Source organism: Phyllobates terribilis, unplaced genomic scaffold (assembly GCF_046119375.1).
Source record: "Phyllobates terribilis strain yellow unplaced genomic scaffold, ASM4611937v1 Scaffold_2__4_contigs__length_985480577, whole genome shotgun sequence".
NCBI classification, from domain to species: domain Eukaryota; kingdom Metazoa; phylum Chordata; class Amphibia; order Anura; family Dendrobatidae; genus Phyllobates; species Phyllobates terribilis.
This window is the reverse complement of record NW_027362762.1, coordinates 772,731,586-772,750,089: the sequence shown is the minus strand read 5'-3', so window position 1 is coordinate 772,750,089 and position 18,504 is coordinate 772,731,586. Positions and strand designations below refer to the sequence as shown.

Genomic DNA, 18,504 nt, shown 5'->3' with positions numbered 1-18,504 from the left:
CTTGCCACAGCTCGCATTGATGTGCCATCCTGAATGAGCTGTACTAACTGAGCAACATCTGTGGGTTGTAGAGTCCGTCTCATGCAACCACGAGTGTGAAAGCTCAATCGAAATTCAAAAGTGACCAAAACATCAGCCAGAAAGCATTGGTACTGACATGTGGTCTGTGGTCCCCATCTGCAGAACCACTCCTTTATTGAGGGTGTCTTGATAATTGCCAATAATTTCCATCTATTGTCTACTCCATTTGCACAACAGCATGTGAAATTGATTGACAATCAGTGTTGCTTCCTAAGTGGCTTGTTTGATTTCACTGAAGTTTGATTTACTTGGAGTTATATTCTGTTGTTTAAGTGTTCCCTTTATTTTTTTGAGCAGTGCATACATATATATATATATATATATATATATATATATATACAAAGCTCCCCACAGTTCTGCACCACCTTATATCTCCTCTCTCATCTCAGTCTATCATACTACACGTGCCCTCCGTTCCACAAATGACCTAAGGCTAACATCCCCCATAATCCGAACCTCGCACCTCCGTCTCCAAGACTTCTCTCGTGCTGCACCAGTTCTCTGGAATGCTCTACCCCAGACGATCTGATTGATGCCTAGCCCCGATGTCTTCAAGGGCGCTTTAAAAACCCATCTCTTTAAACAAGCCTACCACCTCAAATACCCAGTAAACTAACTTTCCCCTGTTCCCTCCTAAATACTATTCAGAATCTGCCCCCTACTGTTCATCTGTCTCTACACCCTCCATGCACACGATAACTGCACTGGGTAATTGAGTATTGCACTTGAACATACAGGCTGATGACCAGATCATACAGCTTTATATGATAATCCCGACTTATTATAATTGCGAGACCTGAAATAACAAGCACTTTCCACCTATTGTGTCCCCCCATTTCCTTGTAGAATGTAAGCTTGCGAGCAGGGTCCTCACTCCTGATGTAACTGTTAAACTGTCTCACCTTGTATTGAATTTATTGTTTGTACATGTCCCCGCTTAATTGTAAACTGCTGCGGAATATGTTGGCGCTATATAAATAAAAATTATTATTATTATTACACTATATAAAAAGACACATATGCATGTTTTTCTCAATATCTGATATCTGACATGAAATCAGTATAAACCTTTCCTGTTTTAGGTCAATTAGGATTACCATAATTTTTAATATTTGCCAAATGCCAGAATAATGAGAGAAAGAATGGTTTAAAGGGGTTGTCCGGTACTTGTTTATAAGTTGCCCAATGTATTCAGCATGTGGGCATAAGTATCTCTGTAAATACCTTGTGTTGCAGATAATGCCTGTGAGCGGCGCTATCACTGGCCGCTCACAGGCATCACGTGACCCCCAGTGCAGCCGGCGCTGACATCCGCTGATGTCACTACAAGTCCAGGCTGCAACTGAGGGTCCCTCTTCCTCATTCCACTGGTGGCTGCTGTGCTGTGGGCTGGGTTATTCCCCTGCATCACACCCAACATCCACCGCACGCTCTCCCTCTCTCCAAAGCGCTCGGTGGATGCTGGGTGTGATGCGGGGAATAACCCCGCCCACAACCCAGCAGCCACTGCGGGGACCCCAGCGCAGAGTCATGCCTCACTTGTCGTGACGTCAGCATGGGGTCACGTGATGCCTGTGAGCGTCCACCGATAGCGCCGTTCACAGGCATTATCAGCAACACAAGGTATTTACACATATACTTATGCCCACATGCTGAATACATTGGGCAATTTTAAAAAGTACAACTTCTTTAAGGCATTTTTATTACTGCCAAGTCAAAAGTTTACATACACTAAGATTACTATGACTTTAAACAATCCTGGATGGCCCATATGATGATGTCATATGTTTGGAAGCTTCTGTTTTTTTGGCAACATCTGAGTTAATTAGAGACACACCTGTGGATGTATTTTAATGCACACCTGAAACATACTGCTTCTTTGTATAGCATCAAGGGAAAATCTAAAGATATCAGCCAAGATAACAGGAAGAGAATTGTGAACTTGCACAAGTCTGACTCATCCTTGTGTACAATTGCAAGATACCTGAAGGTGCCTCGTTCATCTGTACAAACAATTATATAAAAGTACAAGCAAGAAGGGAATGTCCAGCCATCATACTGCTCAGGAAGGAGACGGGTTCTGTGTCCCTGAGATGAACGTGCTTTGGTCTGACATGTGCATATCAACCCAAGGACAAAAGCAAAAAATCTTGTGAAGATAATGGCGGAAGCTGGTAAGATTGTGTCAATAACCACAGTGAAACAAGCACTGTGTCAACATGGGCTGAAATACCACTCTGCCAGGAAGAAGCCATTACTCCAAAAGAAACATAAAAAAGACAGATTAATGTTTGCAAATGCACACAGGAACAAAAACCTTAATTTTTGGAGACATGTCCTGTGGTCTGATGAAAATTGAACTTTTTGGGCATAATGACCATCATTACATTTGGAGGAAAAAGGGAAAAGCTTGGAAGGCTAAGAAAACCATCCTAACTGTGAAACATAGGGGTGGCAGCATCATGTTGTGGGGTTGTTTTGGTGCAGGAGGGACTGGTACACTTCAAAAATAGATGGCATCATGAGAAAAGAAGATTATGTGGCAATACTGAAGCAACATCTCAAGACATCAGACAGGAAGTTAAAGCTTGGGCGGAAATGGGTCTTCCAAGTGGACAATGACCCGAAGCATACTGCCAAAATGGTAACAAAAGTGGCTTAAGGATTAAAAAGTCATTGTTTTGGATTGGCCATCACAAAGCCCTGATCTCAATCCTATTAAAAATGTATGGGCAAAGCTGAAAAGGCAGGTGCTAGCAAGGTGACCTACAAACCTGGATCAGTTACACCACTTTTGTCAGGAGAAAAGGGCCCAAAATCCAACTAACTATTGTGAGAAGCTTGTGGAAGGATATCACAAATGTTTGACCCAAGTCATTCAGTTTAAGATCAATGGTACCAAATACTAATGAAATGTATGTAAACCTTTGACTTTGCAGTAAGTAATAAAAATGCCTTAAAACATTCTCTCTCTCATATCATTCTGGCATTTGGAAAATGTTAAAAATTACGGTAATCTTAATTAACCTAAAACGGGAAAGGTTTATTCTTATATTATGTCAGATATTGAGAAAGACATGCATATGTTTCTTTTTACATAGTGTATGTAAACTTCTGGTTTCAACTGTATGTGTATATATATATATATATATAAATATATATATATATTTATATATATTTTATTTCTGGTGTTATCAAATTAACTAGGATACTGTATATCTCTCAAACGTTATCCTTTCCTTGCTATTATCCAAAAACAGGTTTCAGAATGTTTTCCAAGACATTATCCTCGTTCAAAGTAGGAATTTATTTTTTTATGATTCCTTTAATCTCTTCGCTATATGGCATTGAAAAACCAACCTTTTCTTGTTTTTATCCACCAGTTTATTTGGATATAAATAAATCCCTGCATGTACTGCTATTGACCCTAACTTCTGCATAAGTTAGTAATTTTTTTGTAGTGTCTCTCAATCTATTTTTAAAGGAGTTGTCCAGGACTTTTTATTATCTCCCCGATGTATTCACACTGTGCCCATAAGGGGCTTTGTAAATACCTTTGGTCGTTCTTCTTGCCTGTGAGCGGCGCTATCACTGGCCACTCACAGGCATCACGCGACCCCCGGCTGCAGTCGCCTCTGACATCCGCTGATGTCATGTCAAGTTCTGGCTGCAGCCGGTCATGACTCAGTGCTGCTTTCCACGGTGAGTGATGGGCTGTGGGTGGAGTTACCACGCGCGTCACACCCAACATCTAACGCACGCTTTCCCTCTCCTCATTCATTGGGAAAACGCACGGTGGACGCGTCACTGATGTCACGCCTCACTTGATGTGACATAAGCAGAAGAAAAAGCCGTCCGCAGCCGGGGGTCACGTGATGCCTGTGAGCGGCCAGCAATAATGCAGCTCACAGGCAAGAAGGACAACCGAAGGTATTTACAAAAACACTTATGAGCACAGGGTGAATACATTGGGGAGATAATAAAAAGTACTGGACAACTTCTTTAATAATTTTACATTACTCAGAAAAATAGAGAAGGGCTAGAGCAAATCCTCTTGGCTCTATTTCCCCATAGGGTATGTCAGAAATTGTATGTTTGGGACGGCAACTTTTGCATCCTAAGATATTATTTCCTGAGAAGGTTTTTTTTATAGTGGTGTGAACATTTTTTGCTATTGATATTGAATATTAATTGAAGATCCTAAAACAAAATAATGTTAGAATAAACAGTGTGAGTGAATCTTAGGAAGCAAATACTTTAATTGCTATTACTGCCAAAACAAAGAGGTGAATTAAAAAATAAAGTTTTATTCCACTCTGCAGCCACTATTTAAGTGTGCTCATGTTCAATTTAAAGAATTTAGGGAAACATTCTCTTTTAATCAGGAAGGGTGCTATTACATTGTGCAATGCCATGCCTTACCTTTTGGATGGTGCTTGTTTGGAGCCAAACTCATAACATCACCCATATTATGCATGATCTATTTTGAAGACAAGCATTTGTATAGTGATTTTTCTATAATGTACTAGCCAACATATTCACCAGATTTCAATCCTATTTACTGAATAGTATTAATCACACTTGTGAAATAAGCCAAAGGAGCCATGTGGTGACATTTCGGGAGATTACCTAAACAAACTAACAGCTAAGATGCCAAGACTTTGAAAAGCTATAATTGCTTCAATGGCGGCTTCTTTAATGAAAATAAATTGGAAGGATTTATTGTGGTTCAAGCATAAATCATTATTTCTTGCCTTGTCAATGTCATGGTATACTATTAATTGCTCAAGATGATCTGTGTATTGTCAAGTTGACCCATGTGTTTTTAGTCTCAATATATACAGTATCTGTAAGCCTATTTTTTTTCTTATTCTTAGGGGGGTTTCCCACAAACAAAGTTAATTTAAAGTTGATTTTAATCAACACATTTGGAATAATAATAATTTCCACAATTGGATGTGTTTAAAAAAATGTCCCTGCGCTGAGATAATCTTATAAATGTGCCCCTGCTGTGTGCTGTGTAATGGCTGAGTCTCACTGTTCAGGAACACGGTCTGATTATACCTCAGCTCCTGGGCAGGGGAGGAAGCAAAACAGAGTATATAGATATTACAGCAGGGGATCACAGCTGATTCATTTTGTGAGGTAAAGCATTTCCTTGCCTGTTTTTAAAAAATGTTTTACCTCAAAAAAAGAATCCTCTGCGATTCTCTCCTGTAATGTCTGTATAATTTTTTATTTCCTCCCCTGCCCGGGAGCTGTGGTATGATCAGAATGTGTTCTGTGCCCGGTCATATCATATCATGTATATGGTTTGTGTCCTGAGAAAGAAGTCTGGAATGACTTTCAAACACGTTGACTAAAGAACCTGAAATAAAAATCCTTTATTTTACTTCCATTTGGATCTTCATTGCATACCAGCAGCGAGGATAAACCAGATTTGGTTTCTTTTTTTTCTTTTTCCTGGTTGAAAGACTCGTGGATCTGCAGCAGCTGTTTTCATGTGTATTCATGGTTCTGTGTCAGGTTAGCATATCCTTTATTTGCATAATTGTTATTCTCAGATAAGACCCTATTTGCTCTTTTTTTCTCCCAGTTTCTACTATTAAACAGGACATAGCAAGGCCACATTTATATGATTATCTCAGCACAGGAAGATTTTTTGTGAACACATCCAATTGTGGAAATTATTATTATTCCAAGATCTATTGATTAAATTGAACTTTGTTCATGGGGAAAACCACTTTAAGAATCATACTGTTTATCGCATTGCTGAAAGAAGAAACAATGATGATTAGGGTATGTAATATTGTTGTCCAGTTATGTAAATTACTTTTCCTTTGAGCTTAATTATTCTATTGTTTGAATACTAAAATGTGTCATAGTTGCTACTTTTTTTGTTGGTAATAATTATCCCAATTAGGTAATGGTTGTCCATTACATTTTTGTCTTCTGCTTGGTGGTATATATAGTTTTATGTAGTCTTTCATTTTTTCTAAAGTTTAAATTATATTATTTCATATGTGTCTGTTTAATTCATTTACCATAGCATTTTTTTCTTTATAGAATTGTCTTCTTCCTGTTGATCTAAAGACCTTCATAGAGAACTAAAACACCTTTGGATAATGCCAAATTCTGCGCTTATTACTTTCCTGCTGCTTCTGACTTCATAACTTTCCAAAATTGTTCTCTTTCTATGACTTACTGCTCAAAAACCTACTCTGTGGCTCACAGTAAAGCAGAGATGTCTTCTCCAATCAATTATTAACTGTACGGCCATACTTATCTATTAATTAATTTATTGCTCTACTGCTTCTCTATTCTATAAGTCTCTTCATTGGGTAAAAATCAGTAAAAGTGATCAAAGTCAAACTATATACTCATCTCTCAGAATAGCTTACAATCTACCCTAACATTCTTTACACTAATACCATGTTGATATTTTAACTATTTCTACCATCCCATAAACTGTCTTTTTTCATGTTCCTAGTAAGGTGTAATCTCATATGGACAGGGCTGTCTTTTTTTGTATCTCTGTTTTCATCTCCTCTTAATGAAGAAACTACGATCAAAAAGAAGCAGAAATAGGGTATTTTCTGAGTAAAATAAATATATAATTAGATAAGGTTATGATAACCTGGAAATCCTGGAAAGATTGAGATTACACAACTATGTAAAGGCATAAAGGGTCAGCTGCTGCAAATCCACAAGTCTTTCGACCAGTATTATATGGAAATGGAGTAAAGTTGGATTTTCTGCACTGCTGATCAGTAATTAAGATCCAAATTAGAGGATAATGGTATTGTGTTTTTTATTGGTTTTAGTCAACTTCAAAACGCGTTAATTAAAGCCAATAAGAAACCGCAATACCATTATCCTGTAATTTGGATCTTCACAACTGATCAGCAGCATGGAAATTTCACAACTTTACTTCATCCCCTTTTAGTCACATGTGATGCACCCTGAAAAATACGGCACTATATTAAAAAAATAATCATAGTAGGACACATTTTAAATATATGTATGTAAATGATTTATGTAATCCATGTTTAAAAATGTAAAAGTTGTTTTCCTGCTTTTGCAGAAATAAATGTTTATTGAACATATTTAATGAGCAAATATTTGAATTTTTTACACAGATGTTTTACATTTGCCCAATTTGTTCCATACATTCATTGAAAAATTGGCAATAACCTTAGAGATTTTATACACAATGTGCTAATATAGTTCTTCAATATCAGCATGAAGAAATTTACTAATACATATTAAGACCTTGGTAATTAAAGTACTGTATATCCATAAACAAATGTAATACACATTTAAACATTTTCAGTCTTAAAATAATAAATATTACATATGGGATGACAGTATAAATATCACCATTAATCCTAGTGTGTTGAAAGGCTTTGATTACATTGCCATTTTTAGATTTCAGTATTAGTTTTTGGTATTTTTTGATGGCAAGAATAGCATAGTGTGCAGATTTTTTCTTAGCTTCAAAAAAACTGCAATTTTAATGGAAACCTAATGGATTGTATTATAATTCAGAATGGTAATAACAGTTTGAAAATGGATCTGACATAGCTATCACGGCATTGTTATGAAAAGAAGTAATGGTGCTAATGTGAATCAAGTCTTAACCTAAATTTAAATTCTAAAGTTTACTAATATACTACATTAGTAAAAACAAAATTTTTCTGGTTTGATCTTTCCACACAGAAACAAAATAATTTTAGTGGAGAAATAAAGAGGGGGCATAATATTGTAATAAAAAGTATCACTTTTCAGCTTCTGCATTTAACATTAATTTTGTCAAAATAGACAATACTGAAATAGACTAAAGCCTGATGAATTTTCCCTGTGACTCTTTTTGTACTACAAATCCATATCCATTAAGGTCGGTTTGTACAGCATAGTTGTACAGAGAGAATTCATTTAAAAATATTTATAATTTAAAATCCTCTTTTAATGGCATCTTACAAAACATGTAAATTGTTTTTCTTCTGATTCCTACTATTTGAAATTGGTAAGATACAAAAGTACTATTTATCCCCATAGGCTTCTGTGGGTCCATTATGGCTTCATGCAACTTGTATGGATCCTTAATACTGTATATCCAAGTACATGAGCCCTTAATGCAATACATTACTTGGCTTGTAGAAATAATTTAAGGAAAATGTTGGATTAAAAAAGAGAAAACATAACAGAACTTTCCAATAAAATGTTTAGAATTTATTTGAAAATCATTTGGTGGTCTTTCTTTTTAACTTTCAATAATGTGCATTACTTATGTGACAAGTACATAATCAGTATTAAAAAAATAAACAAAAACGAGAAATAAATGTTGACCCACATTTTATATGACAAACATTAGGCATAGTGGCAAAGGCATTGCCTCAGTTAATACAAATCTGAAACCATGTTGCAGTAATCATTTTCTTAATATTACAAATAATAAATGCAGAGGCAAATAATATGCTCTGTCTATATTTCTTTTTTTGAATTTTGTAGCTTCACTAATAATATACTCTGAGATATTTGGATCTTAATGGAAACAACAATTTCAAACATTCTCATATGCATTTATAATTAAATTCATTATCATTGAGCATTTACCAATTTTTCAGAAATTCATAAAACAAGAGCAAAGTGTAAAATATTGCTTAAAATAATAACAAAATAAAATTGTACAGTAAAATTGCACATGCATATCTGTTACCTCAAAGGGGAAATTTTGTAACATATCCAAAATGTCATCTTCAAGTGAGCTTGCATTATTTCCTACAAATGAATTATATTATAAAATTACATACCTCTTGTTTGAGGACAAGTTATTAAGAAGAAAACCCTTTTTTTTCTTATTCTGGAGGCAATAAAGATGGTTTTTGACTAATGTATATACACGTAGGTCACAACTAAAAGCACAATCTTTCTAAAAGTTATTTTTTTAAACTTAAAACAACAATAAAAGATATTTTTTTGTAACTCACAGCTATTTACATTTATACAAATATGCTTTTTTTTACTTTAAATACAGTTCATGATGGCATTTACCTTCATTGCCAGAGCTATACATTTTAACTCTGCATAGTCAGTCCTCTGCTTTAAATAGATTTTCCATCGTGAATAACAGCTTCAGAAAAAGCTCAATATACTAACATGTCTGAACAAGAGCCCCTTGTTTCTTTATGGCACATAGAGAACTTGGAAAACAAAAACAAAGCAGTAACAATATTTGTCTGTTCCACAGCAGCTTCTTTCATCATATATGGTAGAGAGGAATAAATCCGTTTTCTTCTAGGAGATTGCTCAGAATATTAAGTTTCTCTAAATTCTTCTAGCAGGGATAAATTCATAAGCTTTATCATAACAGCATTGTACACAATTCACACTTCGACTGATCTGCATGAATATTGGACAATTCCTCAAGAAAGGAATAAGTAAGAAAATAATTCCTTCTTTTCTAATTCTTCACAAGTTTTCTGTTTGTTTTTGTTTTCTCCAGGAGGATTAAAAACATTGCAAAGCTATACTCGGGTGGTGGAATGCCCGTGGGGTAAATTAGTACTATTTTGGCCTCCACTAAAAGTATTAAAGGTATGCAATGGCTGCATCCCTGTTAATGTGTTTGGAATCATTGTTATGGTATTTGGAGTCATGAGTGGGATATCATCAGGTGATCTTCTTAGTGTGAGAGTGTAATCTGGTGGACAGGTTAGCCGTAGAGTATCATGTGCTTGAAGAGCTTCGCACTCATGATCATGCTCCAGTTGTTTCATCTGCAAGGACATAATTTCTTCATTTTGAATGTGAGCTATATCATTTGTCGTATTCCTTTGAGGGCTTGGCCGTCTGTGGGTTTCATGACGTCTTTTATCTTTTTTATAATACAAAGCTGCAAAAGCTAAGATATTTAGAAACAAAAGGGATGCTCCAACAGCAATTGTGACACTGAGTTCTGTTGAGTAATCTCTTTTATCTTCAGCAATAATAGTAGTTTCGCCCAGGACAGTCTTTTGTGTTTCTTTAGGGTTATTCGCTGGCGTCATTGCAGGACGTTTTGTAGTAGCTCTTGACTTTACAGGAGATCGTCTGGTAACGTAAGGAAATGATGTCATGTCTGGCGGGGGTACTTTTGTTGTTGTAGAAACATATTGAAATATTTCATTCAGATTGTGTAAATGTGGCACTAGCTCTAACCAAAAAGCCACTTTTGTCGCCCTGTAGTGGTCTTTTACTTTTGGCTTGAGTCCAATATGGAGATATTGTTGGTCTTTTGGATCATATTTCGTCCAGGCAACTTCTTCAAATCGATTTGGCTTAGTATGAATGAACTTTGTATCTTGAGGAACTGGCTTGTTGGGATCACTAAAAATAAAAGGATATATATTAGAATCTTATAGTAAATGTATTAGAACATTAGAGTAAATGTGTTGTTACTCTCAGCATATCCTTATTAAATCACTTGATATATGTAATTCTATTTGTAAAAAAACTGAATAATATACCATAGATGTGTGAATATACATAAATATACTGTGTTATATAAAATTACAAATATATCTGAAATTTAAACAACATGAAACAAATTATAACTAGATTAAGGTCCTAGATATAAACTAAATAAAATAAGCTCTATTTACATGTGAAAAAAAAAACATTATTTACAATTTTGCAGCATAAGTTATGATCCTTAACTTTTAATGTTTTGTTTATTTCAAGAGTTTTGTTCTGTGATTTTAAAACTTGTCTTTTTGACACATTCTGAAACTTTATGTGCTTTATAATTTATCTGAATTCAGGGCATAACACATTCACTATATAGTAATTGCTGTTTTATTGCCATAAACATGGCTCTGTTTTTATCTTGTATTCACTATGCCTTCAGATTACAAACCTAAAAGATCATTAATTCTGCAGAATTTAAAAGCTTTGCAACAATTTTTCCCTAGTGGCAGAAAAAAACCTTACTAGTTACTAAATAGGAATAAATAGAGAATGCAATTATTTATATATTAGCATACTGAAAATGTTGCATTTTCACTTGCTTTAGGCTTCAGTTATTATTAGCTAACATAGAATAGGCACACAAAAAATAGATCCAGACATAGTAGTTGTCAACTTAACATCAACGGAGCACTTTGAGGATAGCATAAAGTGCATCAATGTACTAAATGTGTACTATGCTACTAACATAGTGTGAAGGTTGTCATCAGGCTCGGACTCTTCCGCTGGTCGACTAGGAAGTCCCTCAGTGAGGCATTGAGGGACATAATAGTCACAGATGATGCAAACATGGCCCATTAGTGTCAGAACTACAGTACAGACCAAAAGTTTGGATACACCTTCACATTTAAAGATTTTTCTGTATTTTCATGACTTTGAAAATTGTACATTCACACTGAAGGCATCAAAACTATAAATTAACACATGTGGAATTATATACTTAACAACAAAGTATGAAACAACTGAAAATATGTCTTATATTCAAGGTTCTTCAAAGTAGCCACCTTTTGCTTTGATGACTGCTTTGCACACTCTTAGCATTCTCCTGATGAGCTTCAAGAGGTTGTCACTGGAAATGGTTTTCACTTCACACGCATGCCCTGTCAGGTTTAATAAGTGGGATTTCTTGCCTTATAAATGGGGTTGGGACAATCAGTTGTGTTGTGCAGAAGTCAGGTGGATACACAGCTGATTGTCCTAATGAATAGACTGTTAGAATTTGTATTATGGCAAGAAAAAAGCAGCTAAGTAAAGAAAAATGAGTGGCCATCATTACTTTAAGAAATGAAGGTCAATCAGTCCGAAAAATTGGGCAAAATTGAATGTGTCCCCAAGTGCAGTTGCAAAAACCATCAAGCGCTACAAAGAAACTGGCTCACATGAGGACTGCGCCAGGAATGGAAGACCAAGAGTCACCTCTGCTTCTGAGGATAAGTTTATCCGAGTCATCAGCCTCAGAAATTGCAGGTTAACAGCAGCTCAGATTAGAGACCAGGTCAATGCCACACAGAGTTCTAACAGCAGACACATCTCTTCAACAACTGTTAAGAGGAGACTTCGTGCAGCAGGCCTTCAAGGCAAAATGGCTGCTAGTAAACCACTGCTAAGGACAGGCAACAAGCAGAAGATACTTGTTTGGGCTAAAGAACACAAGGAATGGACAAAAGACCAGTGGAAATCAGTGCTTTGGTCTGATGAGTCCAAATTTGAGATCTTTGGTTCCAACCACCGTGTCTTTGTGCGACGCAGAAAAGGTGAACGGATGGACTCTACATGCCTGGTTCCCACCGTGATGCATGGAGGAGGAGGTGTGATGGTGTGGGGGTGCTTTGCTGGTGACACTGTTGGGGATTTATTCAAAATTTAAGGCATACTGAACCAGCATGGCTACACGAGCATCTTGCAGCGGCATGCTATTCCATCCGGTTTGCTTTTAGTTGGACCATCATTTATTTTTCAACAGGACAATGACCCCATACACACCTCCTGGCTGTGTAAGGGCTATCTAAACAAGAAGGAGAGTGATGGGGTGCTACGCCAGATGACCTGGCCTCAACAGTCACCAGACCTGAACCCAATCGAGATGGTTTGGGGTGAGCTGGACCACAGAGTGAAGGCAAAAGGGCCAACAAGGGCTAAGCATTTCTGGGATCTCCTTCAAGATTGTTGGAAGTACATTTCCAGTGACTACCTCTTGAAGCTTTCTCAAGAGAATGCCAAGATTGCGCAAAGCAGGCATCAAAGCAAAAGGTGGCTACTTTTAAGAACCTAGAATATAAGACATATTTTCAGTTGTTTCACACTTTTTTGTTAAGTATATAATTTCACATGTGTTAATTAATAGTTTTGATGCCTTCAGTGTTAATGTACAATTTTTATAGTCAAGAAAATACAGAAAAATCTTTAAATGAGAAGGTGTGTCCAAACTTTTGGTCTGTACTGTATATTAAGCTGGTTTTGCATCCTTGGATGCATATTCAGTTGAAAAGTTTTGCACAATGGAGAACCCGTGCCTACCTACCCTCCAATATGTATATAAGCTTCCGGCCTATCAGAGACCAGCAGCAGGTGTCATCACAGGTGTTGCAATGACATCGCTGCATTGTTCTGCCAGCTGCGACATATGGAGGAGGAAGAAGGAGTGGCTCGTTGTAGGAGAAAAGGTAAATGGAATGGTTATTTTTTTATTAACTGCAATGTAAAGAGCTTCACAGAGGGGGACATTACACTGTATGGCAATATAGAAGGGAACATTGTGCTGTATTGGTGACCTTATAAAATAAGGGACCACAGATGGGGATACTGCATTGTATGAGACAATATACAGCACGGGGTCCATAGAGGGGGACAGTATAATGTATGTTGGCAAGAATTGGGAACATCATTGTGTACAGGCACCACACAGGGGAACATTATACTGAATGTAAGTCACAGAGGGGGACATTATATTGTATATATTGTATGGAGGTCACAATGTGAGACATTATACTGTATGGAGGCCACAGAGAGGGACATTATATTGTATATGAGCCAGAATGTGGGAGATTATACAGTATGAGGAACACAGAGGGGGACATTTTATTGCTTTGGGGCAGAATGGGGAATATTATACTGCATTACACTGTACATTGACCACAGACAGGATATTTTACTGTATGGATGTGACAGAAGGGGACAGTATATAGTATTTTGGTGACATAGAAGGACACTAAACTGTAGTAGGGCCACAATGGGGAACACTATACTGCATGAGGGCTCAGAGAAGGACATTATATTGTGACTTTATTAATGTATGGGTCCATATACCTTAAGAATTATTAATTTATTAGGTCAAAAATGTGGACATTCCAAATGAATCAAAAAATTTACTTCAAAAGGGAGAAAAAGTGTATGTTATCACTGTATGGATGAGAAGGTGAAAACTACCTTGGCAAATATTACCTTTTTTTTTATTTAACACCCCCAGTGACCAAGACAAATTTTTCAAATCTCACAAGTGATACTTTATGTTTCAATAACTCTGGAATGTTTAAAGATACCCCTGTGATTTAGAGATTGTTTTTTTCGTGACACAATATATTTTATGTTAGTGATAAATTTAGGTTGATATGTTTTGCATTTATTTATGAAAATATCAGAAACTTGACAAAAAAAATAAAAATAGCAATTTTCATACTTTAAATGCTTATGCTTTTAAGCTGGATAGTCATACCACTTAAAAGTTAATAAATATAATTTTCCATATGTCTAACTTACATCAGTGATTTGAAAAATGTTTTTTTACTTTGTTAAGATGTTCGATGGGTTAAAAATTAAGTAATGATTTTTCATTTTTTCCAGGAAATTTACAAATTGATTTTTTAGGGACCTATTCAAATTTGAAGTGACATTCGGGTGCTCAGATATTGGAGATTCCCAAAAGTGAAATCATTTTTAAAATAGCACTGCTCAACACATTCAAAAGTGCTGTCAGGTTCATTGCTAACCTTTTAGGTGCTTTTCAGCAATTAGCACAAAGTGGAATTACAAGAATGAAAAATGTCATTGTCACCACTAAAATGCTAACATCTGAACAGAGCACTATAGCTGGAAGACTCTAAGGCCATTTCTTGGTATTGGAAAGGAGGCAACCATCAGGACCACACAGTCATGATCTCAAGGTACAGATTGGGTTAAAGAGGGAGCTCTCAAGCTCTTTTAACCATCTAAATGCTGCTGTCACTATTGACAGCAGGATCTAAGGGGTGAAATTGCCATGGTCAGGTCCAATATCGATCGTACCTGATGCAGTAATGTGTCAGCTATGGTGTACAGCTGAGAGCTGCTGCATTTTCACCTGTCAGGAACTGCTATTCTTTTATATCTCAGGTCAGTAAAAAGATGTTTTGCTAGTCACTAACCATGTAGTACCTAACAAGGCATATCTAAAGCTTTGATCCCAACCAACTGTAATACAATGCTCTCACAATAGGAGCTTTGTTACATACAGTAAATAAATGACACCAATAAGTTTAACCTTTTTCACCTACTTATTAATGATAAACATTTTTTTCTTTTGTTGAAGCATATGACATTTCTAACAGAAAATCAGTACAGCCAAGATGTTTCTGTGCTTTTCTGAACTACCAAAGGTCAATGACGTTTCAAGATGTTGGCATACCAAAGTACACACGAGACCGGTACATAAGAAAAATATTTATATTTTTTTTAGCTTGCCTTTTGGCATAAAATTTTCTCAAGGTGACTAGAGTTAAATATAAATATAATAAAGATAAGGTAAAACATTGGCAAGGTCTAACAGCTATATGAAAACAAGGAACAGGATCAGCTGAAGTCTCATGCTCGATTCCGATAAATTTACATAATTTCATAGTTCATACAGTTGCAAAATACATAGATCCGTCATTATACCATAATTTATATTACAAAGGTTAGATTTTTTCATGTTTTGTTGTTAGATTGTTTCATGTTTTCCACTGAGCAAGGGGATTATCTAAGCCATGAATGTTGTCACACTGGCTAGGCTGGTTACGCAGTTTCCCTGCTCTTCATCATTAAAGAGTACCTTTACTTTCAGGTAAAAAGTTGTTGTGTGTGTACATAAGGAATACAACTATTTCTGACCATTAAGTGACTTGTATTCTGCATATTTCTCAGTTTTCTCCACTTCAGGCATTGGATCTAATTTTCAGTTCTATCTTTACTAGTGAGTAGAGAGAATATGCATGATGTTTCCCATACACTGCACACACTGAGAGGGATTCCTGCTTTTATTTTTCTAGCACATATTCAGAGGCAGCAGCATGTAAAATAATATACAGCAACAAGTATGATATTATCCAAATTAAGCACATAATATAAAGTTGCATGATCTAATTTGTGCCTCTGTCACTCTTCTCCTTACTCCTACTCCACTTTTCCCGCTTCACAAACTTCAACAGGCTTTGTAGCCTCATACCTCATTGAGCTGATAATTTGTCTTGTCTTAAGTAATAAGTATTTGAGATGATTGAATGATACATTCAATAAATATAGAGGATTTGAAGAAATTGCTCAGGAGTGATGAAAGAAATATAAGATATTTTACAAAGCTTCTTATATTTTCTAGTACTATTTATTTATAAAAAAAAGTTTGTTTTAAGGACAGTAACCATTTAACCCCTTAAGGACAGGTTGAGTTTTCGTTTTAATTTTTTTCTCCTCTTAATCCTAGAGCAATAACTTTTATATTTTTCTATTGACATAGACGAGTGAGGGCTTGTTTTTTGCAGGACAAGTAGTACTTTTGAATGACATCATCTTTTTAATCATGTGATGTACTGAAAAGCAGGAAAAAAAATCTTAATTAGCAGAATTCTGCAATTTTTTTTAGCGATCATCAATAAAAGTGGCCTGCCAATATGATTCTCTAGGTCAGTACAATCACGATTTTTTTATCACTTCTTATTAATTTTTTTTTGTGTTGTTGCAGTGGCAGACCCCTGGCCATTATGGCAAACAATTAGTGTCCCCTCTTGCCCACGCACTGTTAATGTTGCTTTCACAGATTGAGAGCAGCTGCAACTATAAGAGATTAAATTAGCCATCATCTGCTGGCAAAGATGTGGGCTAAGCTTCCAAGCCCGTATCAGAGTCAGAGAGACAGCATATGACATACTTTGCATGTTATGTTGTAAAGTTGTTAAAGAAGTTAACCCACATGTAAAAAAAATCGCTGGAGTAATGGAGTACTGCAAATCATTATTTTATTCATATCAATGCAACATATTCACACTCTGATGTCATTTTACTCACTTTACTGCTTGTTAGTTCATTTTCTGTGGTTGAGCAGCAGCTTGAGCTGCTATGCTACCTGGAAGCAAAAGCTTCTGATTTCTTGACTTCAGCAACCCACCTTACAATATTGGAAGAGTTCATAGGTATACTGCTAAACAATACATCTAATCAGCTCATGGAAGATAGAGCTGTTATGTTCTGCTACCAAAGCTAAGGAAAGAGAGGAGATCTGTCCCTACTATAAGACTCAGCTGAATCCCTACGATGTAACAGGGAACCTGATCCTGCGATCAGACCTGCTAAAGTCCTAATCTAGTCTGTACGGAGACCTATAGATTTGGGGAGGGAATCCCTACAAGTACTAAGGACTGGGAGGAATATGGGACACCTCCTAACAGAAATAGCAGCAGACAGACGAAAAAACAAAATAGATAGAACCTAGAGGTCCGTAGACCAAGCAAACTAACAGAGATAGATACAGAGCACAGGCTAGCTAGAAAGTAGATATACAATGAAGTCCAGCAAAGCCAGAAGGGCGGAGCAGGATTAAATAGGCCAACAAGGTCATGTGACCAGCAAAGGAAAAAAAACCTAACAGCAAGGTTCTAACAGTACCCCCCCTTCTAAGAGGATCCTCCGGATCCCCTAGGACCAGGCTTATCAGGAAATCTCCTGTGAAACGCTCTGATAAGTCTGGACGCGGAAACATCATCTGACCTCACCCAAGAGTTATCCTCGGGTCCGAAACCTTTCCAGGCCACAAGATACTGCAAACTACCTCTATACCGTCTAGAGTCAAGGATGCGAGAAATTTCATATTCCCCGTCCTCCACCACCGGAGGAACAGAGGCAGAGGCGTCACCATCCGACACAACAGCTTTTTTTAACAGAGAGACATGAAAGACCGGATTAATTCTCCAGGAGGTAGGAACCTCCAACCTAACAGCAGATTGGTTGACAACCTGAAGCACCTTAAAGGGCCCTACAAACTTGGGACCCAATTTCTTAGAAGGAATCCTCAACCGCAGATTCCTAGAGGACAACCAAACCATGTCACCAACAGCGAACAAAACCTCCTGTCGTTTCCTATCAAAGTAGTCTTTAGATTTTCTGTTGGCCTCCTGAAGATTACCACGCACATCCGTCCAAACTCTTTCCAAATCACCGGAAAAATTCTCCTCCTCAGGCACGGCAGATCCCAACTTGGAGAACGACCCAAACGACGGATGTCTCCCAGAACAACAAAAAAAAGGCGAACAACCAGCAGAAGAAGATGTATGATTGTTCAGAGCAAATTCGGCAAGTGGCAGAAACTCAGACCACCCCTCTTGATTGTCTGCCACAAAACAACGCAAGAACTGCTCAACATCCTGGTTTTTCCTTTCTGTCTGGCCATTAGATTCAGGATGATATCCGGACGAAAACGACAAATGAATTCCCAACCTGTCACAAAAGGCACGCCAAAAACGAGCCACGAACTGAGGACCCCTATCAGAAACAATGTCAGTAGGAACGCCATGAAGTCTGACAATTTCCTTGACAAAGGCCTTAGCGAGAGTTTTAGCGCAGGGCAGTTTGACGAAGGGAACCAAGTGACACATCTTGCTAAAACGGTCCACGACCACCCAGATGACAGTAAAA

The 18,504-nt window shown here is 36.9% G+C and overlaps 1 protein-coding gene across 4 annotated transcripts in view; it reads right to left on the bottom strand.

The window, feature by feature from the left end:
* Positions 1-7,211: 7,211 nt before the first annotated feature.
* NLGN4X (neuroligin 4 X-linked) overlaps positions 7,212-18,504 on the bottom strand; it is a 513,298-nt gene continuing 502,005 nt past the window's right edge. For 3 of the 4 annotated variants that reach the window (XM_073667342.1, XM_073667341.1, XM_073667343.1), the window contains one exon: positions 7,212-10,449. In XM_073667342.1, coding sequence (XP_073523443.1) covers positions 9,609-10,449 — 841 coding nt within the window. In that variant the 3' untranslated portion in view covers positions 7,212-9,608. The remainder of the gene's footprint in view (positions 10,450-18,504) is intronic. The other variant, XM_073667345.1, reaches the window with a different exon arrangement.